Source organism: Lactuca serriola, chromosome 9 (genome assembly GCF_051521515.1).
Source record: "Lactuca serriola cultivar US96UC23 chromosome 9, Lser_US96UC23_V15, whole genome shotgun sequence".
Classification (NCBI taxonomy): domain Eukaryota; kingdom Viridiplantae; phylum Streptophyta; class Magnoliopsida; order Asterales; family Asteraceae; genus Lactuca; species Lactuca serriola.
In genome coordinates, this window is record NC_136416.1 from 192,092,753 (window position 1) to 192,118,922 (window position 26,170).

A 26,170-nucleotide genomic window follows, 5' to 3' on the forward strand; every position below is an offset into this window, starting at 1 on the left:
CCCGAGAGGAAGGTGGAGTTTCGCATCAATTTGGTTCCGGGAGTGGCGCCTTTTGCCAAGCCACCATATCGCCTTGTGCCACCAGAGATACAAGAGTTATCCTCGCAGCCTGAGGAGTTGCTGGGGAAGGGGTTCATACGACCGAGTAGCTCGCCATGGGGAGCGCCGATCCTTTTTGTCAAGAAAAAAGATGGTTCACACCGGATGTGCATTGATTACCGAGAGTTGAACAAGTTGACGGTCAAGAACCGTTACCCACTACCGAGGAGCGTCTTGGTTCTCCAAGATAGACTTCAGGTCTGGATATCACCAGATGAGGGTGCGTGATGAGGATATCTAGAAGACGGAGTTTCGAACTCGTTATGGGCATTACGAGTTCGTGGTGATGCCTTTTGGGCTCACCAATGCACCAATAACGTTCATGGATCTCATGAACCGAGTATGTAGGCCGATGTTGGATCGATAGGTGATCGTGCTCATCGACGATAATCTAGTGTATTCGTGATCTAGAGAGCATCATGAGGAGCATCTAAGGGAGATTATAGGAGTATTGAGACCGTAGAGGCTTTAGGCCAAATTCTCCAAGTATGATTTTTGGTTATGATAGGTACAGTTCTAGGGACATCTCGTTAATCAGAGTGGGATATTGGTAGATCCGGGCAAGATTAAGGCGGTTATGAGGTGTGAGGTGCCAAGATCCCCCACCGAGATCAGGAGTTTTCTAGGACTGGCCAGCTACTATCGGAGATTTATCAGGGATTTCTCCAAGATTGTCGTTCCTCTCACCAGATTGACTCAGAAGGGTATAGCTTTTACTTGGGTTCTAGAGCAGTAGACCTCGTTTGAGACACTTCGCCGGAGATTACGCAAAGCCCTAGTGTTAGCCCTTCCGGAGGGAATGGAGGATTTCGTGGTTTACTGCGATGCATCTATATCGGGGTTGGGTACGGTGCTTATGCAGATAGGGCATGTGATAGCATACACATCGAGGCAGCTGAAGCCTAATAAGATGAGGTATCCCACCCACAATTTGGAGTTAGGAGGCAGTGGTGTTCGCCCTCAAAATATGGCGCCATTATTTACATAGGGTTCGGTGTACCATATACATGGACCACAAGAGTTTGAAGTATCTGATGGATCAGCCCAACTTGAACATGCACCAGAGGAGATGGTTGGATGTGGTAAAGGATTACGATTATGACATCCTATACCAACCGGGCAAGGCTAATGTTGTAGCCGATGCCTTAAGTCGCAGGGCGGAGAGTGCCCCGATACGAGACATATGCATGAGGATGACGGTGATGACTCCGATATTGGATACCATCCATGAGGCCCGGGTAGAGGCTGTGAGACCAGAGAACCGCAAGAGAGAGCGAGTGATTGGGCAGGTATCCGAGTTTGTTAACGATAGCCGAGGGCTTATGACCTTTCATGGTCGAATTTGGGTGCCATTTATGGGCGGGGCACGTAGCATTCTGATGGAGGAGGCGCACATATTGAGATTCTCGATCCATCATGGGGCCATTTAGATGTATTTGGACCTGAAGAGAGATTACTGGTGGCCTTGTATGAAGAGGGATGTTGCGTGGGTAGTAGAGAGGTGCTTTAGCTATCGCCGGGTTAAGGCCGAGCACCAGCGTCTGCATGGCAAGTTGCAGCCACTAGAGGTTCCCCAGTGGAAGTGGGAACATATTTCTATGGATTTCATCACCGAATTACTGAGGACCTTGAGGGGTGTCGATGCAATTTGGGTGATTGTGGATGGACTAACAAAGAGAGCTAACTTCCTTGCTATCAGTAAGAACTCCTTTACAAAGAGGCTGGCAGAAATTTATATGAGAGAGGTGGTGTCGCGGCATGGGGTGCCGATCTTGATTGTGCTAGATTGAGATGTATGTTTCACTTCCAGGTTTTGGAAGAAGTTTCATGAGGAATTGCGTATGGTATTGCACTTCAGTATTGCATACCACCCACAGATGGATGGACAGAGTGAGCGGACGATACAGACACTCGAGGACATGCTTCGAGCATGTGTTATGGAATTCAGTGGAAGTTGGGATACATACCTACCATTGGCTGAGTTTTCCTATAACAACAGCTTCCACTCGAGTTTTGGTATGCCTCCCTTTGAGCTATTATATGAGAGGAGGTGTAGGACCCCCATCTGTTGGGAGAGGTAGGCCAGTGAGTGATGGGTAGCACTGAGATAGTGCTTAAGACGACTGAGCAGATTCTGCAAGTCAGACAGAGGTTACTGACGGCCCAGAGTCGCCAGAAGAGTTACACGGATAGGCGACGATCCGAGCTCGAGTTCCAGGTTGGAGACTTCGTGCTTCTGAAGGTATCTCCTTGGAAGGGAGTGTCCGATTCAGGAATAGGGGCAAGTTGGGGCCCCGGTACATAGGTCCCTTCAGGGTGACCACGAGGGTGGGCAGGGTAGCATATCATTTAGAGCTGCCTGCAGAGTTGAGCCAGATACATGATACCTTCCACGTGTCTCAGTTGAGAAAGTGTATAGCCGATCATACGGCAATAGTACCACTAGAGGATATTTTGGTGGATGTGAGCCTGAATTACATTGAGAGATCGATCGCAATCTTCGATCGGAAGTTCAAGGTTCTGAGGAATTTCAGGTCCAGTGGCAACATCAGAGAGGGTTCGAGCTGACTTGGGAGCTAGAGGCGGAGATGTGGGAGCAGCATCCAGAGCTGTTTTTAGAATGAGACTTCGAGGGTGAAGTCTGATTCTAGTGGGGAAGAATGTAACATCCGGATTCCCAGGTATCATATTTCAATTATTTAATTTGAGTTAAGAAGAGAGACACGACGAGTTAATGTTGGATTAGTGTCTAAGTCCATAACTATTTTGGTATGTACTTTACCCGATTATGAGCATGGTCCTTTTAGGTTGCCTTCACCATAGCAATATGTAGAATGAATTAAAGAGAGAAATGTTTAATTATGATTTATTAATATGTAATAAGAATAATATATTGCAGGAGAAATCATAATGTTTAATTAATATTAGTCAAGAATTAATTAAGAATTAATTTTGTGCCTAAAAGAGATTAATTAAACTTAGGGGATTGGAATTGTAATTATAAGATAATTACAATTGGGCCATGGATCACCTTGGAATAATAGGTTGGACGAATTCTATGGGGAAGCCCATTAGAAATCGTCCAATGCATGTTCCCAAAGGGGTCCATAGGCTGCTTAGGGCTTAAGCAGTCAAATTAGGATTTCCTTGTTTGATAACCCTAATAGCCCAAGTATATAAGGAACCCTTAGGCACCAAAAAACGTCGCTAACACTTGGATTAGGCTTTCAAGATGTTTTTGAGTGCCTCTTCTCTTCTCCTAATCATTCTTGTTGCTTAGTGGTGTTTGTGACTCCATTAGAGGTGCAACACTTGAGGCACTATGGTTTCTGAAGCCAATCAAAGCAAGGAATTGATTATTATAGCTTATTAGATCTAGGGTTTATGGCTTTGGATACTTAATTGCATGTTCATTAGACAAACTAGATCCAAAAGCTATTAGGGTTTGCATGTACACCATAGAAATGATGTATTGCTCAAAACCCATCATTGGTATCAGAGCCTAGGGTTGTTTGTTAGTGAATTTGATGCATATTTGATTGAATTATGACTGAAAATCGAGTTTTTTGAGTTTTTGGGGTCTAAATTGCCAAAATCAATAGGGTGACTCGTCGAGTCCATAGTGAACTCGATGAGTCCAAGCCTGACTCGACGAGTCAGAGTCGCAAATGGAGCAAATTTCACGATTTTCTTGTATTTTTGCTATGGGATAATTACCAAAACGTTTTTAATTGATAGAAATCAGATTTTTATGATATTGTGAGATTATCCTTACCAAAATAGAAGATAATTGCCAAAATGTGGATAATCTTTTGTTTTATTAGATAAAGGTTAATTATTTGTAATTTAGATTTGAATTATCTTGTGAAAAAGTTTCAATTTTCCCCTTTAGGTTTTATAGTTTAAATTTGAACTTAAAAGTTTTTGTTTTGAAATTTAAATAGTTAAAGCCTAATGTTTTGAAAAGTTTCAAAACTTGCCCTCAAGTTTTGGAATTTAAATTTTTGATTAAAAGTTTAATTTTGAAATATATTTAAATTCTAAACCCTAATGTTTTGAAATCTTTCAAAACTTGTCCTCAAGTTTTGGAATTTAAAAGTTGATTAAAAGTTTAATTTTGAAATGTTAAATTCTAAAACCCTAGTATTTTAAAAAGTTCAAATTACACCCTTAGGCTTTATTAATTAATTAAGGTGTATAATTAAAAGAGATTAAATAAACCCATAAAGTTGTTTTAGTTTATATTTAATTAAATTTAAAGTATAATTTATTAAATTAGACCACCGAGTATTCTAAAAAGTGTAAATACACCTTATACTATATATATGTAACATTAAAAGTCTAATATTCTATACATATGAGTAAAGAGTCAGTCTTACCGTTAGTAGGACTCATTCACGAAGCTGGTCTATAAGGGGTGTTTAAGGAAATTGCCTATAAAATGGCGATTGAATGGGTATCCACTCTTACCTACCGCACTCTTGACTAGTGGAGGGTCGTTAGCCGAACAGGTAGGATAGGACAGAAACCTTCCATTATAAGTACAATGAAGTACAAAAGTAACTAAATGCTTTTACAATTTCCCAAATCATAGTTACTTTAGGCAAAATGTGAAATTGTATGCTAATCAATGGAATTACACTTCGTACCCTTGTCAAACGTTAGTGGAGCATGTATGGTTAACCGACACACTAATTTGGCGATGACAATGGTAGTGAAGGGTGGCTTGATGTTTATCATAGATCAATGGAGCGTGTGTGGCTAACCAACACATTGATTAGGTGATAGTAGCATTGGGTGCACCACATGGATTGTATGGTTATTTACACCTTCTTTGTGATCCTCGGTATCCCAGTCACAAATAGAAGGGCATAATCGAGATTAAACATGCCATTGAAAAGTTCAATGAATCTCAAAAGATCTAGGAGTTTCAATTCATTTAAAAACTTAAATTTCTTTTTTATTATTCATGGTTGAAATTGGTAAATCGTCATTTACCTACCTTCAAATAATCTGCAACTAGATTACGTCATCCCTTTTCTAGGTTGTAGATTATTATGTTGGATCCTAGTCTTGATGTTTCATTTGGGTGTTACATCAAGGATTCTAATCAACTTGAATTTTCTCCCATTTTGTAGATGTCTAATCTGACAATCATGGTCTTCCTAAATCCCATGGAACAAGTTTTCCAAACGAAGATGATATTCCACGATATGATCGAGGAACAAGAGATCATGCTTCACTTCCTCCACCTCCTCTAATTGTTCTCCCTAATCCATAAGTTCGAAGGATTGAAAAGTTCAAGCCCTTTTGGCAAGTAAACACGAAGATGGGAAACATGTGTGTGCACACATCCTAGAGATGAAGTCACACATTGATAGGTTAAGGATGTTGGGTGTCAAGATTTCAGGTGAGTTGGCTGTTGTCTGGGTTCTTCAGTCGCTTCCTGAATCATATAGTGAGTTTGTTAGAGAGTACTATATGATGGATCATGATGTGACCCTCATTGATTTGACCTATTTTCTTATAGCATCAGCGATGATTTGGCGAGCTGGTCAAGTAAATTTGTCTGGTGAATCAAACTCCCAAACTTCAACGGACATTGAAAATGGTGACATTGGAAATCAAGAAAAGGTAAACTCTGAGATAGTTCCTTGTGCCCTTCCAAAAGAGTCCATTTTCTTTTATTGCCAAGAAAAGGGGCATTGGAGACGAAGCTGCCCAAACTACCTAAGAGATCTAAGAGATGGGAGAGTCAAGGCATATGGCTCTACTCCAGGTAAAATCCATTATCTAACTCTTTTAAATTCCTATTCTAGAATCTTAATACATGATGTGATAAGATTACATTTTGATGTTTTGTAAAATCAAAGAAAATAGAGGAAGCTTAAGGGAAGAAGTGAAATGAATCTAATCATGAAGAAATGGATTTTAATCACATTACTTGAAGATTAGATTCTTGAGCTACTACTTGGAGTTAGAATAGATTGCTAAGAAATATGTAATAACATAGTTTTTCAATTGAATTTCATTGTAAGGACAAATTTTTCCGCAATGAAATGAATTTTGATTTTATCTTATTTATTTATCCTTACAATGGCGTGTATGAAAAATTGATGTTTGAAGGTTTCTATTATTAGCAATAATGGATTTGATTCTTAATTATGTTATTTGTGGAAATGTCAAGAATTTACCAAATAGGGAGAGTTTCTCATCGCCCAAGTTTCAATTGGACAGAAACATGGAATCATACAACTTGGTTGCTTGATGAATGATAAATTTCATATTTGGAAATTAGACTAATTCTTTGACAGAGTGTCAAGTGAAGGACTAGGAGATCGAGTACACAAAATTGTATGTTGGTCAAGTCCACCGCAAGAGTAATAAAGATATTTATACCACCAGGTTCTTGGTATATATTTCTTTTTATTTTTATCTAAGTACTTTGCATCTTTGGCTTTGGACTCGGCGAGTTAAAGGACCAACTCACCGAGTAGAAGCAGGATGGGACGCGGGATTTAAGCGATGGACTCGAGGAGTCGGGTCCCAGACTCGACGAGTAGACCCTGTCTGGACAAAAAGCGTAATCCGAGGGTTTGCACCCTATTTAAACAATGATATGTCAGCCACAACGTCCCTTATGCTCCAAAAGCACCTCTCATTGAAACCCTAGCCGTTATTGAAGCAATCTAAGCCTTGTTGGTGGATTTTGGTGCTTGTGGTCTTAAGAAGGAAGGAGAAAAGCTTGAGGAAGCGAGTTGAGACCAAGGGAACCCGAGTTTGTGCAACTTCTACAGTTCATTGAAGGTAAAAGTTGTAACCTTGCTCTTTCATGTGTTAGATACCTCTTTTGGGAGATTTATGGCCTTTATAAGCCATTTTTGATGACCAACCATGATTGCAAACATGGTTGGGGGTTGGGGCTTCTGAATCAAGTCATTAAGGGAGTCACAAGGCAGTTGGGGGCTGCCTTTGCACCCATGAAAGGTCCCATGCATCATAAGAGTTTGTTTTATATATTTTTAAGCTCAAAGTCCCATGCAACCATGTAAAGTTTGTAACTTTACGTGCTAGATCGATTGTAGAAGCTTGGATCTATCTTTTGATCAAAGGTTGTACATCAGAAATCGAAGATTTAGAGTGGGGACCTGACCGAATCGGCAAGTCCGTTCCTGGGACTCGACGAGTCCAAGGCTTTGAGTCCCATATCTGTTGAGGGTCAAAAGAACTAATTTTAGACCTGGAGTTCATGGGACTTGACGAGTGCTAGAACAGACTCGGCGAGTCCAAAGCAATCACCTTAAGATTGGAGATAAACTCGACGAGTTGTTTATACAACTCGGCGAGTCGAGGACAAGACTTGTTCATCAGATGAAGGTGGACTCGACGATTGTTCATACAAATCGGCGAATCAGATGAGGTTCATACGATTTTCATATCAGAGAGGAAGTCGTCGAGTCGATGCCAAACTCGACGAGTCGAGTCGTGGATAAGGACGAGTAAAGGGTTAGGGAATCGACAAGTTGAGGGCCCGAGTCGGCGAGTCGGGTCAACTTGAAGTTGACTTTGACTGGACTTAGACTAACCCTTTTTAGGGTTGCACGTGCTGTGTGTTGACTTGAAGGTTGTCGTGTAGCGATCGAGGAGTTGAAGGGAGTCGACTTGTGCGCCAAGGATAATTCAAACACTGCACAACATTGAGGTGAGTTACCTTCCAGTAGGGGTGGGTCTAACGCCATAATGTCGGCCCACCAAAAAGGGGCATTTAGAAGATGATTGTCTTTGTGATAATTATCTTGGTCTGGTTATGTGCTTTGGTCGTGAGATTTATCTGTATGATATGTTATGTGTATAGTACGGATTAGTTTCCCTGACAGTGCTCCTTAGGACCAAAGGCTAGGTCAATACCCGGATATGCCTACTGTATGCTTATATATATGTTGTTGTATGCTAATTGTAGGGGTGAAATAGTCTCCAGTTACCTGTTGAAAGATACCGATGATGACTACTGGTTGAAAGATACCGATGATGGTTACCAGTTGAAAGATATCGATGATGGTTACTGGTTGAAAGATACCGATGAAGGTTACCGTTTGAAAGATACTGACGATATTATATGGTATGTGGTATGATGGGGGAACTCACTAAGCTTTGCGCTTAGATTTTTGGTTTTGGTTTCAGGTACGACTTCGTCGAAGGGGAAGGAGCCGGTGGTGCAATGCATCACACACACATGTTTCCGCATTGAGTTCTGGGATTGTACTCTGGTTTTCATTACTTTTGATGTCATGGTTTGGGACACAACATTATGATTTCGTAACGTGTTGTTTATTTGACAATATTTTGGTAAAAATGTTTATTAAATTATTAATTCTAAAATGAAATTTTCGGACTTGAATTTTGGGATGTTACAATATTCGTCATGATTTACTAAAGTTTAGTAAATATGATTATACTTATAAGATTAAGTGTAATTCTGAGTTGATTGAAAGAGTTTCAATGAATAGTAGAACAAATAAGAAGAATCAAGTAGGCAGAAAGATAAATGTTTCTCCATTCAAAGAAGAAGGGAGAGTACCTTTTATTGTATTTTATGGTAAGTCTTAATGATTAGGAACCATATCTCAGTTGATCCTCTAAGTGAGTCTTAGTGCTTTTGTATGTCTAAGAAGAGGAATCGATAATTGTGGAAATGGTTAAATCAAGAAGTCAATCATATTTCGTTCCAAAATCATGTCTTAGAGTTATACTCCAAGATTGTGAACTGAGTGACAAGTCTTAAGTAGGTTTATAACATCATCAAATATGGAATTTGGAAAAGTTTTCTTATTCGTGCGCATTTGAAGTTGGCAAGTTGTGCTGTCTTGGATAAGACAAAGACCAACTAGGATCAATTATGTGAAGTGTTTTATCTTGATAAGAACTACACTAACTCTTGAATATTTGTTAGTCTAGGTAGTTTCCTGACAAGAGAATCATATATGTCAAGAGGTCAGTGAGAGTTTTAATGATCTTGAAAAAGTTTCAAGAACAAATCAAGAATAAACCTTATCATCACTAGCACACGACTTGAGGTTTACATCCTATTGTGTTGACATTATTTTGTTTCTGTGTCATTCCATTTGAGTTAATTATGTATGTGAGTTCTATGAGTTCTCATTTGAATGCATAAAAGACAAAGCACCTTGATCGATGGAAAGTACATTGATATGTAAGGATAAGTTGCTAAACTACTTGGAAGACATGATGGGCACTCGTGTTACCATAAGCCAAGAAATCAAGATTAAGAAAGTTTGGTCCATATGAATTTGGATTTGTCGCAAACTTTGGTTTTGGCAAATTCACATGGATAGGAACACATACACCATAAAATATAAGTGTCATAAGATTCCCTCCTTCATGAATGCTGCTTGCTTCGTGCTATGGGGGTTTTGGCCAACTTCAACTAACTAAGGAACGGATATGTAACAATATCTGCAAGCTAGTTAGGGGAGGTGGTGGGGATTCCTAGTGCAGCTGATGGCGGAGGGTAGGTTGGAGTGTGCCCTAGGGAAGCCTAGGATGAGGTTAGTGGAAAGGGTATCTATAAAAGGGACTTGGTGAAGTCGAAGCAATCCTTAAGGAAAGTATGAATAGATGTGGAAGGTAGTATGGGCCCGTACTACTGAAAGCAGAGGATCCGTACTTGAATCAAGGAGGGCCTAGATGGAACCAGGAAACGTAGGAAGTGTGTGAGACCTCTAAAAGTATATGTGACCCTGACATTCATATGTTTATTTTTTTTTCAGAATGGTGGTCACGCGACATGGAGCAGGAGGTTCAGGATCTAGGTAAGGATCGGGCTCGGGCGCAGGATCCGAGCATGTGGATGATGGGTTACGCGATTTCATCGCGTCCGAGATCACGAGAGGCATCCTTGATGCGACTCCAGTTATCTTTGGGTCGGTCAACGAGGGGATCATTGAGCTGATGGAGGACCGCCTCAGGGCGTTCAGGAGTGACATGGCGACCAGCCAGTCAGGACCACGCACACTGTCCTTTAAGTACTTTAGAGGGAGTGGCGCGCCGGATTTCCATGGGGTGAAGGACCCCATTGCTACTAGGAGATGGATCGTAGACATCGAGTCTGTGCAGCTGACGAGCTTCTTCCCGGAAGGGTCGAAGGTCCGTTTTGCTGCAGGGTGTTTGAGAGACAAGGCCAGAGATTGGTGGGAGTCGGTTGGTGACACTCTGGGAGCCTCGGCTATTGAGGCTATGACCTGGTCAGACTTTGTGACCAGATTCAGGGCGAAGATTGCGCCAGCTGTGGAGCTTCAGCAGCTGGCCCGAGAATTTTTGGATATGAGACAGACTACGGAGACTGTGGTGCAGATCACTGCCAAGTCCCAGGAGAGGGCATTATTGGTGCCCCAGTAGGCGGGTGATGAAGACATGAAGAGGACCCGTTACCATGACATGCTACGAGCTGATATCCGGGAGCATGTCAGTTTCTCAGCTTGCCCTACCCTGGATTCCATGATTGTCAGGGATAAGGAGAGGGAGATCGATCTGGAGCACATACGGAAGAGGAAGGTAGCAGAGGGGCTGAAGATGGGGGCATCGGGGAAGAAGCCCAAGGGATCCGATGGTAGGCCAAAAGGCCAGTTGGGGCGGGACCGCTGTTGGAAATGTGGTCGGTCACACAAGGGAGCTTGGCCCACTGGGCCAGGTTTAGGCTGCTATAAGTGTGGCAAGGTTGGGCTTTTTGGTAGAGATTGTACTGCCCCTACTCCTACGATTCAGATATCAGACCTGATTTCCATTCATGGCAATCAGAAGGGCCATAAAAAGGCCAATTGCCCTAGATTGACATCAGCAGCGGCGCCGGCAATGGCGCCGAATCCAGCGACAGCACGGGGTTGTGGATGGACGGAAGGCCAAGATGGAGGCTCCAGTGGTTCGGAGCCGAGCATTTCAGCTGACAACCGAGGAGGCACGCGCTGCACCCGATGTAATGATGGGTATGATTTCTTATCTTTATGCTTTTATGTTATGTCGCTATGATTTTGATATATTATGTGCTTTTCCTCGGATCGTTCCATGTCAACTGTATCCCAGTTCAGGTGTTGTTTGATTCGGGTGCCACCCAATCATTTGTCTCTCTTGCGCTTAGCAAGAAGTTTCAGGAGTCTTCGGGTATGTTGGATTGCCCTCTAGAGGTCAAGATTGCGGACGAACGGTCGGTACGAGCGTCAGAGGTCTACCGAGATTGTGTTTTGAGGCTGTTCGAGGAACGTTACCTGGTGGACTTGGTTCCCATACCTTTGAGGGGGGAAAAATGTTATTATTGGTATGGATTGGCTGAGCCCCAATGGAGCAGTGACCGAATGCATGCAATAGTCATTGTTGATTAGGACCCTAGTAGGGGAGAGCTGGTGGTTTAGGGCGAAAGGCCACAGCGAGGAGCAGCCTTATGTTCGGCAGCGAGGGCTAGGCGCTACCTCCAACAGGGTTGTGCAGGTTATGTCGCCTATGTCATGGACACCTGGGAGGCGGGTAAGGCAATGGTGGGTGATGTGCCCGTGGTGCAAGAGTTTACCGACGTATTCCCCGAGGAGTTGCCTAGGATACCTCCGGAGAGGCAGGTGGAGTTCAGGATCGACCTAAACTCTGGTGCGGCTCCGATAGCCAAGGCACCGTATCGGTTGGATCCTCCTAAGATGCAGGTGCTGTCTACACAACTGTAGGAGCTGTTAGACAAGGGATTCATTAGACCGAGTAGTTCTCCCTGGGGAGCCCTGATTCTGTTTGTGAAGAAGAAGGACGGGTCGCATTGGATGTGTATACATTATCAGGAGCTGAACAAGGTAACGGTGAAGAACCGTTACCCACTCTCGAGGATTGACGACCTCTTTGACCAGCTACAGGGAGCATCTTGGTTCTCCAAGATTGATCTGTGTTCAGGATACCATTAGATGAGAGTCAGAGAGGAGGATGTACAAAAGACTGCGTTCCAGACGCGCTATGGCCATTACGAGTTTGTGGTGATGCCCTTCGGGCTCACCAATGCTCCTGCCGCATTCATGGACCTCATGAACCGCGTGTGTAGACCAATGTTAGACCGGTCAGTGATAGTGTTTATTGATGATATCTTGATTTATTCCAAGACGCAGGGGGAGCACGAGGAGCATCTGCAAGAGGTTCTGGAGACTTTGAGAAGGGAGAACTTGTATGCTAAGTTCTCCAAGTAAGAGTTCTTGTTACGCGAGGTGCAGTTTCTTTGGCACCTTGTCAACCAGAACGGGATTTTGGTAGATCCGGCCAAATTGGAGGCCATGATGAGATGGGAGGTTTCGAGGTCTCCATCTGAGATTCAGAGTTTCCTAGGATTAGTCGGCTACTATCGGAGATTCATCCTGGATTTCTCCAAAGATAGTCGTACCCCTGACCAGGCTAACGAGGAAGGTCGTGGTCTTTCGTTGGGGGCCTGGGCAGTAGGCTGCATTCCATTCACTGAGGCAGAGATTGTGCGAGGTGCCAATCTTAGCCCTGCCATATGGCATGGAGGATTTCGTTGTGTATTGCGATGCGTCCATCTCAGGTTTGGGCGCAGTACTGATACAGAGAGGGCATGTCATCGCCTACGCGTTGGGGCAACTGAAGCCTCACGAGGCGAATTACCCAACACATGATTTGGAGCTGGGGGCTGTTGTATTTTCCCTCAAGATTTGGCTTCATTATCTCTATGGGGTTCGGTGTACCATCTACACGGAACACAAGAGTTTGAGGTAGCTCATGGATCAGCCAAATCTAAACATGAAGTAGCGTCGGTGGTTGGACGTGGTGAATGATTACGCTTGCGAGATAATTTACCATTTGGGGAAGGACAATGTGGTGGCGAACGCACTTACCCGCAAGGCAAAGCCAATTAGGGATGTCTGTCTGAGGATGACAGTGGTGACTCCGTTGTTGGAACGGATTCGGGAGGCCCATCAGGAGGCCATGAAGGAGGAACATCAGGAGAGCGAGCAGATAGTGGGGCAGGTTTCCTCCTTCGACTATGAAAGCCGAGGATTATTGACACTACACCGTACGGTGTGGGTGCCGTACCACGGGGATGTGCGCCAGGTTCTGATGGAGGAGGCACACAAATCTCGATTTTCCATTCATCCTGGGGCGATGAAGATGTACAGGGATCTTCGTCTGGACTATTGGTGGCCCTGCATGAAGCGGGACATGGCATGGTACGTGGAGCGGTGCTTGACCTGCAGGAAGGTCAAGGCTGAGCATCAGAGGCATCATGGCAAGATGCAGTCGTTGGACATTCCGCTGTGGAAATGGGAAGACATCACGATGGATTTATCACAAAGCTTCCCAGGACCGCACGGGGAGTGGATTCGATCTGGGTCATCATCGATCGATTGACCAAGAGTGCCCATTTTATCCCAGCTCAGGAGAGCATCTCGGCCGAGAAGTTGGCTGACATCTATATCCGGGAGATGGTGGCGCGGCACGGGGTGCCAGTTTCGGTGATTTCAGACAGGGATGTGCGGTTCACTTCCAAGTTTTGGAAGAAGTTTTACGATGAGCTGGGTACTCGTTTGCATTTTAGCACCGCCTTTCACCCTTAGACAGATGGTTAGAGCGAGCAGATCATCCATACTCTGGAGGATATGCTGCGAGCATGCGTGTTACACTTCGGAGGTAGTTGGGATACCTACCATCCATTGGCAGAGTTCGTCTATAACAATAGTTATCACGCGAGCATCGATCGTCCTCCCTTCGAGATGTTGTACGGGAGGAAGTGCAGGACCCCGATATGTTGGGGTGAGGTTGGCCAGAGGGTAATGGGGAGCACTGAAGTAGTGCTCAAGATGACATAGAGGATTCAGCAGGTCTGGAGCAGGCTTCAGACTGCTCAGGGTCGGCAGAAAAGTTATGCCGATAAGCGCCGATCAGACCTAGAATTCCAGGTCGGGGATATGGTTCTCCTGAAGGTGTCGTCATGGAAGGGTGTTATCCGATTTAGGAAACGGGGAAAGTTGGAACCCAAGTACATTGGACCGTTCATGATTATAGCCCGGGTAGGCAAGGTGGTGTATAGGCTGGATCTGCCAACCGAACTCAGTCAGATCCACAACACTGTCCACGTTTCCCAGCTGCGAAAGTGACTGGTGGACGACTCGGCAGTGTTGCCCTTGGAGGACATTCAGGTTGATGACAGCCTGAACTACATTGAGCGAGCTGTGGGGATCCTCTACCAGAAGACGAAGGATATGAGGAACAAGAGAGTGGAACCCGTGAAGGTGCAATGGCAGCACCGGAAGGGCTCGGAATGGACTTGGGAGCCGGTGGACGAGATGGTGGAACACTACCCGGAGTTGTTTCAGGAACAAGTAGCAGACTTCAAGGATGAAGTCTAAAATAAGTGGGGGAGATTTGTAGCACCTGGTTCCTGTTACGTATTTCTTTTTATTTTTATCTAAGTACTTTTCAGTTTTGGCTTTGGACTCGGCGAGTTGAAGGACTAGCACACGACAAGAGAATCATATATGTCAAGAGGTCAGTGAGAGTTTTAATGATCTTGAAAAAGTTTCAAGAACAAATCAAGAATAAACCTTATCATCACTAGCACATGACTTGAGGTTTACAACTTATTGTGTTGACATTATTTTGTTTCTATGCCATTCCAATTAAGTTAATTATGTATGTGAGTTCTATGAGTTCTCATTTGAATGCTTAAAAGACAAAGCACCTTGATCGATGGAAAGTACATTGATATGTAAGGATAAGTTGCTAAAATACTTGGAAGACATGGTGGGCACTCGTGTTACCATAAGGCAAGAAATCAAGATTAAGAAAGTTCGGTCCATATGAATTTGGATTTGTCGTAAACTTTGGTTTTGGCAAATTCACATGGATAGGAACACATACACCATAAAATCTAAGTGTCATAAGATTCCCTCCTTCATGAAAGTTCTGTGAGGAAATGCTTTCTCTAAGAGAGATTTTAAGAAGATAGCGATTGTGAAAATTGTATTCTCAAATTCTATTATGGTTACGCCATCCCTTTTCATAGTTCAAATTGTGAGATTTGGCAATTTGAACTATGAAAAGGGATGTCGTAACCATAATAGAATTTGATAATACAATTTGAACTATGAAAAGGGATGTCGTAACCATGTGAATTTGAACTAGCGATTGTGAAAATTGTAACATAAGTTCTGAATTTGTCAAGACACACATGTGAGCTTTCTAAGGCAAAGGTGTATAAGTTTAAGAAGCTTAGATAAAGGCTTATTGAAGCATCTAGTATTAAAAATGTGAACTTCAGAAATTCAATAGGTATTGTTTTCTGGAAGTTCAGTTGTTTTCTAAATACATGACAAAGCTAATGGGAGCATAAGTGTTATGCTTATATGATAATAATCATCATGATAGTTGGAGCATAAGTTTTATGCTTGTATGATTATTATGGAAAGTATTGCATGTTAGCAATATTAATTATAGAAAACAAGGATTCACTTTGCAAAGTTGTAGCGGTTGAAACATTTTTTTGCTATAATTAAGGGAGAGAATATTATACTTCGTTTCAAAATCTAAAGCTTAGATCAAGAAAAGTTAATAATTTAGTCGAAGGATACATAGTGTGTTCTCAAATTTCGATTATGATTACAACATCCCTCTTCATTGTTCGAATTGTGAGAATGTGGGCAGGAGATTGACAAAGTATCATATCTTTATGTAAGACATTATGCATCGTGTCCCATACGCTTCGGGTATAGGGTCGATTGAAAATGCTATAAAATTTGACCATTCTAAAACTTTCCAAATGTCTAGCGCATTAAGATGGAAAAAGGACTAGAATTGGTTTTAACTAAAATAATTAAATAGCTATCAAAGGACGATCCAAACTTCGCTCAGGATTAGTCGCTTGTGAGTAGTTGGAAGTATGGTATTGGATGGACCATATCGACATTATTATGAATAGATAAGTTTCTATTAAGAATGAGTTGTCATATGGCAAATATGGAAATGTTTCCAAATTGGGAGTTGGATATTGAGAGGCTATGTCTAGATTAGAAACTTTTAATGCAAGAAGGATGTTCGAGGGATATACTTGGAATGTGAGACTTCGCGTCTATGGAATTGTCTTTTAACAATTTCTGATAGAGTACTTTGTAATTTCATTGGCCAAGTCTTGGTGACTTTTGTGCTATGACTTTGCGAAAGGATCGTTGCATAAAATGTTAGAATCTAGCATATTCTAATAGTGTCAAGAACCTTGTGTTCTTACATTAATGATAAGGATTGGGAATTGTGAAATGAGCATCATTGGAAAACTTTTTCAATTGATCTATTTCACAAAGCATGGACCATAGGAAGCAAAGTGTGCATGCTTGGAGCATGGAACAATTGTTATTGTAATTCAAGTAATAAGTTGATTATCCAAAACATTAAATGATAAATAATGAGTAATCAATATGGTGGATAAATAGAAATGTTTTATTTACTATCACAAGGCCATATAGGATTAAGTATTATTGTTATGTTTCAGTTTGCATGTTTTGACTTCCAGAATAACTGGGTTATTCGAACCTCCACAGTCGGTCATATGTTGGAAGTAGGTATGAAGGAAGACTATCATGAAGAGTCTGTGGATTGTCTGAAGAGTTTAGACATAGCACAAGTTTGCTGCAGAGTTCATGAGTGCTTTGATAAGATTAGAGTATTGGATTAAACCCATGCTTACTTGGATCACTTCATGTATTTATCATGAATGATTAGTGAGACGATAATATTGTATGTTCTTGAAACCGAGACGTGTGAGTTGTTATTTGCTGGTCAGTTACACATTGATAATAAATAAACGTATCAGTAACTTGTTGTTATAAAACTTATTGTTATGTGTGATTCGATTAGTAAATTCAAGAAAGCATTTGAGTCGAAGGTTATCCATTCCTTTTGCCTAAAGTGGGATAAAAGCAATATATGTGGGCCCCTCGATGATTTAGTGATGACACGCTAAGCGCTTGGCAAGCTGGGACTAAGTTGATATGTTCAATTGTAGTCTGTTGTCAATCGTCATAAATCGGAAGTCAGGAAAAAGTATAGAGAGAATGATTAAAATTCATGTCTTATGTCTATACGATATCTTGAGAATGGAGGAATATATGATCCCTTATCTAAAGGACACGCATAACTAATAAGATCAAAGTTGACAGCGGCTTTTGAAAGCTACGATTGCTGATCAAGTTTTGAAGTTATGTAGAATAGTTATTAGACTTATCCAAGTGGGAGACTGTTGGATTATGTCTAAGTCGGTAACTATTTTGGTATGCACTTGACCCGATTATGATCATGGTTCTTTTGGGTTGCCTTCACCATAGCAATATGTAGTATGAATTAAAGAGAGAAAGGTTTAATTATGATTTATTAATATGTTATAAGAATAATGTATTAAAGGAGAAATCATAATGTTTAACTAATATTAGTCAAGAATTAATTAAGAATTAATTTTGTGGCTAAAAGAGATTAATTAAACTTAGGGGATTGGAATTGTAATTATAAGATAATTACAATTGGGCCATGGATCACCTTTGAATAATAGGTTGGATGAATTCTATGGGGAAGCCCATTAGAAACCGTCCAAGGCATGTTCAAGAAGAGGTCCATGGGCTGCTTAGGGCTTAAGCAATCAAATTAGGGTTTCCTTATTTGATAACCCTAATAACCTAAGTATATAAGGAACCCTTAGGCACCAAAAACGTGGCTAACACTTGGATTAGGCTTTCCGGATGTTTTTGAGTGCCTTTTCTCTTCTCCTAATCATTCTTGTTGCTTAGTGGTGTTTGTGACTCCATTAGAGGCACAACACTTGAGGAACTAAGCTTTCTGAAGCCAATCAAAGCAAGGAATTGATTATTATTGCTATATAACAATCAAAAGTAATTACTAAACCCTTTATTTCCGTTGTAGTTTATTAGATCTAGGGTTTATGGCTTTGGATATTCAATTGCATGTTCATTACACAAACTAGATCCAAAATCTATTAGGGTTTGCATGTACACCATAGGAATGATGTATTGTTCAAACCCCATCAGTTAATGCCTCAACTTATCGAGTAGGATCGTGACTGCTGACTCGGATTAATGAGAGGACTCGGCGAGTCGGTGAGTCGACTCGACTAGTTCACATTGAGGCCAGAAACCCTAAATCTTTGGGCTTGTGCCCTATTTAAGGAACCTTATGGCCTTCATTGGCGGCCACATTCACCAAAGAGAGACCCTAGCGAACCAGAGAGCATAAAGAAGGAGAGAAGGAGCTATTTTCATCACCATTTGTGTTCCTGCAAGAAAAAAGGAGAGTGTGCTGGCTAGATTGATTGAGGAGCTCAAATTTGCTATCATTCCATTGGAGGTTGCTATTCGAGGTACAAATCCATGTCTATTCTCGTGTATATGGTAGATTTTTTTTGAATCTAGGGTTCTTTACCCTTCTTTAGATGGAATACGAAGCTTGAGAGGTCCCAATGTGGAATAGACATTAGATCTGGACCTTGAGAGATCCAGAGAGTCCCAACCTTCCAGCTTTATGCAGTCCCATGTGAATTTTGGGTCTAGGTTACCATTTTGGGGGTTATTTCACCAAAAAGAGTTGGTTGTGTGATGCATGGACCTAAAGGTTGAACCTTTACGTGACATTTGGGTGTTAGAAGGTCAGATATATAGGTTAGAGAAACAGATCTGACCTCAGAAGGTGATTCGAGTGTTGCCATGGAGGAAACTCGTCGAGTCCATAAGAGGACTCGACGAGTCGAGTCGGGTTACCCCGCGATTCATGACCAGTGGTAACCCGTCGAGTGAAAGGTTAACTTGACGAGTCGAATGAGGCCTTAGGAGGAGTCTGAGGACATGCACGGACTCGCCGAGTCACCTGAGTGCACTCGGCGAGTCTGGTCAAAGTTGGATCGTTAACTGGAGTTGACTTCAACTGACCTTAGGGTTGGGTCAAACTGATTATGAGGGGTCCGAGGAGGGTAGAGTGGTGTTCTACCCAGGAGGATGTAGAAAGAGTATTGATTAGAGATATTATCATTTTGATAGGCGGAGGCTAGATCGAAGGTATCGAGCATGAGAGTTTTCTAGACATCATACGAGGTGAGTCTTCTCACTATACATTACCTAGAGTGGTATCTATGTGCAGACCAGGGGGTCTTATGTGATATGTGTATGTTTGAGATTATGTGTATTGTGATATATGTATGTTATATGTTATATAGACCGGACCAGAGGGTCTAATTATTTAGATCGGGCCGAAGGGCCCAACGAGCTACGGGACTGGAGGGTTCCGCTGAGAAACATCGACCGGGGGGTCGTACCGAGTTATAGCCTCGAGTGGCTTATGTGTTGTATTTGGTATTTTGGGCAACTCACTAAGCATTTATGCTTACCGTATTATGTGATATGTGTTTCAGGTACTAGCGAAGATCGCGGGAAGGTGTCAGCATGATCTGTACACAATGGCAGCAGAGTTGTTTGAGATTCTGGGATTTTTTATTATTATGACATTGACATTTATGAGATTTTGAGAACTATTATATGAGTTATGTTTGTTTTAAAAATGAAAAATTGTTTTGGAAATTTTACGTCGTTACATGGCATCTCATAATGGTAGAGTTTCATCCATTAAATGAAACGTACACTTGCCACCTCATTCAACTCTCTTATTGAATTCACCATTATGGATGCTCTTAGAAATAATGGAACATGTAGTATTTCATGGGAGGAGTAAGCACATCGATACAAGATTCCATTAATGTGTGGAAAGGGGAGAAGTGAAGGTGAGCCACGTATGAAGAAAAAAACAAAAGGCAAATATACTCACAAAAGTCATGGTAAAAGTCAAGCATAAAAAAATATGGGAGCTGATTGGAGTAAATCTAGATATTGCAGTATGTTTTTAATTTAATTCATGCATTTTTATGTTTTACCAAATCTACAAGCTTTGAATATTTCAAAGCCATGTTAGGTGTAGTACTTGGTCATTAGCATATAGGGTAGTCTCTTCTAGATTAGGTAAAACATAAAAATGCAAAGAATAAAAGGAAAATATACTGACAAAAGTCACGGTAAAAGTCAAGCATAAAGAAATATGGGAGTTGATTGGAGTTAATCTAGATATTGCAGTATGTTTTTTTATTTAATTCATGCATTTTTATGTTTTACCTAATCGAGAAGCTTTGAATATTTCAAAGCCATGTTAGGTGTAGTACTTGGTCATTAGCATATAGTGTAGTCTCTTTTAGTTTAAAGGGTAGTCTAGTTTTATGGGTAGTCTATTAGTAGTTTTATGGGTTTGTTTTTTCTTTAGCTTAAAAAGGGTGAGTATTTTCTTTATCTTGACATCTTTCCAAATAAGAAGTATGCAGCTGCCCCCACTTTGTTTTGCTCTTCTCATTTTTCTTGTCATAAACCTCTGAGTACAACCTATACCCATTATGCAAAAGCAATCATGTAAAATATATATATATATGTACAAGGACTATGTAACGGATTAAGCTAATAGCCTTCTAATAACTTCTATAACTGAATAACGAAGCATGTGCTTATGGGTGATTAATCAGTTAAGTTAATAGTAACCCTCTAGTCTAGCAAAGGAATTTGGATAAGACATGGATGTATATGATGTCTTCTTTTGTACAATACATTATCGAAATTTCCCTTCTGGTTCTTAGTACGCATGAAAATGGAATAATCTAGGCCCTACAAAACTTAATATCTTAGCTTGAACAATCAGCCACAAAAAAATTGCCTACATCTGATAATCTTGTCAAATTTGGTACTGGCTCTCTCCATCATATAAGCTTTGTAGTAGCTAATGGGGTCCCCAAAGCAGAAAAATGTAGCTTCTTGGAATGTCCCCAAAACACAAATATGCAGCTGGTTGAATAAATTACTGTGCAAAAATTCAGTTCAACATCTGGAGAGTTTAGCAATAAGTTAGGAGGCGGTCTTAGGCTAAGCAGAGTGGAGATCGCCACTGGCCTCGCTATGCTCGCTAGCCAACTTGAAACACCTCCCTTAGCACTCGCTAGGGGGGGGGGGGGGGCGTTACCGGGCACTCGTCGAAGTTTTGGCGAGAAGAGAGAGAAACAGCAAGACATTGTGATTGGGTTGAAACAATCTTAGAGGCTCGCTTGATCTGGGTTTGCGCTTGATGTTCTCCAAAACCAACAAAATCGTAATGGCTCTCCGGTTGATCGGTTCGCTCTTCATTGAAGCTCCTGCTCCGAAAAAAACCTCCATTGATGATCCAGCTCCAAAACTCACTCGACATACGGGATAATCTGGTTTAAAGGTTTGATTTTGTTTTGAAGAGAAAAAAGATGGTACTCGTCGATAATATAAGGTGATTTGGAGAAATTGGCATATACGGATGCCAATTTTAAGACAGCGACTCAAGAATGTGTCAATTGATAATGTCTCGATGTCAAGTATAAATTTGTCAACTGAGAATTGAGGTACACATGACTCATTACACAATCTATTTGTAATTATGTATAGTTTTATATGGTGCTCTTTCTGTTTTTCTTTAATGATCAATATAGGTGACCTTATGGAACATTGATAGGCACACACATGTTGTAAAAATGCTAAATGATTTCTTATTTTTTGTTTTGTTCTTGGGATTTTGATTTCTTATATTTTGTTGTTTTACCCCAAACAATGTAGAACATAAAAACTGCATGTACTCTCTATTTTTGTATGAATAACAAGTGTTCGATAAAATTCCTCACTGAAAAACTTCCTCCACTTTTGGGCTCCTCTGCTTGTTTACACTTATACAATCAAATGAATATATGGTTTTTATTGAATTTGTAAAAGAATATTATTTATGTGATTGTTAACACTTTGAAGTCAATCTTTTCATACCATATTTGTGATTTGCAATGAATGAACATACGTTTTTATTTGTCTTTGATTTGTATATGAAAAATCCAAGAAGGTAAGAGCACTGCTAAATGAAATTGGCACCTAAAATTCTTCATGGCATAGTTTTTTGAAATAGGAATGAAAAATAAAAGAAGTAATTTACTGAATTTTAGTCTCACTTTTGAGAAGTTAGTAGATATAAGTTATAACCTTATATTAATCATTAATTGTAGCATTATTAAATGTATCTAAAAATAGGCTTTTTTTTTTCTTTGACCCAGAACCAACATAATTCAGGAAGCTCTTTTCCTTTGTTGCTATAAAGGTTGTCAAGAAAAAATAAAAGTCCCTTTCCATAAAATTGATAGCACCTTGCTACAAAATAAAGTAAATAAAAAAAAAAAGGAATGCTATGAGGGTTACCACTCTCTACCAAATGCTAATATTATGTGCTAAATGGTTAAAAATGAGATGACACTAAACAATCTGACGTGACAATGTGTTAAGAGTGTTACTACTCCTTTTAGCTTTAGTAATGTTCTTTTGGGTTATTTGTAATTTGGAAAGCCTCAAGCTCCACAACAACGATCTCAAAACTCCATTGGATTTAGCAAGTGATGTACTTGTATTATCACATTTGGTTTAATGACCAAGGATGGTAATATAGTTTTAAGTTTGTCCACATTAGATCCTTAATGTTATTTTTGTACATACTACATCTATATTGTTTGTTATACCCGTTTAAAATAGGTAATAAAGTTTTAATTTTGTCCACATTAGGTCCCTAAGGTCTTTTTTGTATATATTACACCAACACAATTGTTATAACTATTTAAAGAGGGGTAATAATGTTTTAATTTTCTCGACATTAGGTCCTTATTTTTAATATTTTTATCATTTCATCTAACTCTTTTACAATTTATATTAGTACCTAGTTAGATGGCTTCATTATTTCATTTTCTTATTTTAGTCGCTCATTCACCACAACCACGGTTACATTTCAAAGGTTACATAACAACTTTTTATCATTTTTACATAAAAAAAATGCTAATAATAATCAAAGTCTTAATGATTAAGGCTATGTTTGGCACGCCACAACTAGCTAATAGACTAGTTTATTTTTTCGATCTTTTTTAAGTTGTCATATTTGGTAAGTCAAAAGTAACGTATAAGCTAGCGTTTTAAAAAGCTACTTAAACTAACTTTTTAAAAGTTTATTTTTTATTTTCAAATATACCCCTTAGTTAATTAAAAAAACATATTTTTTTAAATGTCATTTTATCATTATATAAATTTCAGATGACTTATAAGCGAGTGAATGTCAAAGTAAAAAGAGTATACCCGATAAGTAATGGCTCCACCAATGAGGTATCCCCGATATGCCATTACTTATCGCGGATACTCCATTACTTGTCAGGGATACTCTTTTACTTTGACCCTAGCTCTGTTACTAGCATATAAACTATCTGAAATTTATATAATGACATAAAATGATATTTAAAAAATATGTTTTTTAATTAATTAAGGGGTATATTTAGAAATTAAAAAAAACTAGTTTAAATAACTTTTTAAAACGCTAGCTTATAAGCTATTTTTTGGCTTGTCACACATGACAACTTAAAAAAATCGAGAAATAAATTAGTTTATCAGCTAGCTGTGGCGCGCCAAACATAGTCTTAATCATTAAGACATTGATTATTATTTTTTGTTTTTGTAAAAATGACAAAAAATTGTTATGTAACATCTCAATTGAAACCATGGTTGTGGTGAATAAGGGACTAAAATGTGAAGATAAAATAATAAAGTCATCTAACTAGATAGTAATATAAATTGTAAAAGAGTTAAATGAAATGATAAAAATATTAAAAATATAGACCTAATATGAACAAAATTAAACCTTATTACCCCTCTTTAAACGGTTATAATAAATATGTTGGTGTAATACGTAAAAAAAAACCTTAACTATCTAATGTGAACAAAACTAAAATTTTATTACCTTTTTAAAACAGTTATAACAAACCATATTGATTTAATATGTAAAAAATAAAAAACCTTAATAACGACAAACTTAAAAGCTTATTACCTTATTAAAACCTTATTAAGTGTCAAGTTTATGGATCAAATCTCCTACATTTACCGATCAAATCTCCTAAAGAGAAAGGCGGATCTATCATATGGACAAAATGGTACTACAATTCAATTCTTTAATGCAAAAGTAGATTGTAATATTTTACTTTTTGCCGTCTTTTTATTGCACTATTATTTTTATATATTCTAGCTTATTGTTAACTTCCATTATCAGTATCATTGCTAGTCGTTTCAAAAAATATTAAAAAACGAAAAATGTAAATGTAATGAAGAAGATTAATTAAGTGAGAGTTTTTACATTATGTGTTGAATAATGATAGGACGAAGAACAACACGATTAATGGACAGATCAACCAAGAAAACAATCAAGCAAGTTCATTATTCAATAATTAATTGCGCCAGCAATTATGTTGTGCATAGAAAGTATTCTTAGCTTAACTAAGGATACACTTCTATCATAGACCTTAACCCTAAACACGGAATTATTTTATAATCGCTAAAGCCGGCATCGAGGAAGAGCTTTGCCCATTCTTTTTCGGTCCTCTCTCTTCCAGTCTGGTCGACCATCATAAGCACATCGAAGAAAAGCTGAGTCTCGAGAGATTTCTCACCAACTTCATCGTTCTTCAACACCATGTCTATAATGATTAGTTTCCCTCCATATTCGTTGCTCGGAATTGCTTCTTTGCATCGCTTCAATATCTTTATGCAATCTTCATCATTCCAATCATGTAATATCCACTATTTTTCATCATAGATAAACATAATAACATCAAGACGCTTCAAGATAACATTTTAGTACAAGTTCTGACATAAATCTATTGATAAGTTCGATCAAACACCCATATTCTTTTAATATTACTCTTTTTTGCCGATAGAAAAAGATGATCGACAATCAATGTCCAAAAGAAATCAGCACTTTTTTTAAAGTTAATAAGGAATAGAAAGAATACCTTCAACAAAACTGCATCAGCTTTAGGAATGGCTTCAAACATGTCCCCACAAACGTAACTGAAATTGTTACTTCCCTCCAAACCATTGACAACGTGCTGAAGATCAAAGCAGATGCAACTAATATGCGGAAAAGCTTCAGCTATGAGTTTGGAAACAGTGCCAGTACCACCTCCAACATCAACAATTGAATTCAAGTTCTTAAAAGCATCTCCGAAGTCTCTTAACATGATATTTGTAACAAGCCTTGCATCACTGGCCATTGCTTCGTTAAACAACTGGTTATGCCTGGAATCTTGGCCAGCAAAATCCCAAAACGTCCTCCCATGGGCTGTGTAAAAAGAGTTGACGTCATCATTTTGGAACCATTTGCTCATGGGTTGCCATGATTCCATCAGTACGGGATCCAACATGCTTAGTAAAAAGGGCCGAAGGCTTAATGGTTCTTGCTTTAGAAGGAAGCGAGAAACAGGAGCTAGCAAATAGCCTTCTCTTTCCTCCTCGCCATTGGATATACTTTGTTTCACAAAGAAACCAGAGTGAATAAGGATGCGCATAAGTCGGTAGACATAATTGGTTCTCTCCTTGTTGATGGGGAGTGCTTCCACTAACTCTGAGAGCAACATTGGTGCACCATGGTGATTAATGATATCAGGTATTTGTAGCTCAATAGCACATTTGAGTGACATGGAGTTTATATAGCTGAAAATGTTGTTCCATATGTGAGCTTGAGCATGAAGCAAGTTTGTAGATTGTTCTTCATTTTGCAAAGCCATATTTTTTCCGTTATAATGGACAAGTGATGGACAATTTCATATGGTTTAGCCTTGTACACATTGCCTACATATATAGGAAAGTAAGTTATGGAAAAAAGTGTTTTTCACGTTCCAATTTCTTATTAAAAGCTCAGCTTATTTTTTTAATGGCTAATTTTATTAGAGACAATTTAAGATTACAATGAAGTAGACAACGAATTCAAAACACAAGAAAAATAACAATATAGACAATGACTCTAGGAATAAACCAAGTAGAGAATAGCAACAACGAGATGAGACAATTAATCCTACTCACAATATCTATCCAATAGAAAGGACTGGTCAAACATAGTTAGGATCCGA

The 26,170-nt window shown here is 39.7% G+C and overlaps 1 protein-coding gene across 1 annotated transcript; it reads right to left on the reverse strand.

Moving 5' to 3' along the window:
- Window positions 1-24,359: 24,359 nt before the first annotated feature.
- On the reverse strand, window positions 24,360-25,882 carry LOC145074690 (trans-resveratrol di-O-methyltransferase-like). Its single transcript, XM_079021017.1, has 2 exons — window positions 25,055-25,882; window positions 24,360-24,842 (listed from the first exon to the last, which is right to left on the reverse strand). The coding sequence occupies exons 1-2, from the start codon at window positions 25,826-25,828 to the stop codon at window positions 24,540-24,542; spliced, it is 1,077 nt and encodes a 358-aa protein (XP_078877143.1). The 5' UTR covers window positions 25,829-25,882; the 3' UTR covers window positions 24,360-24,539.
- Window positions 25,883-26,170: the final 288 nt, after the last annotated feature.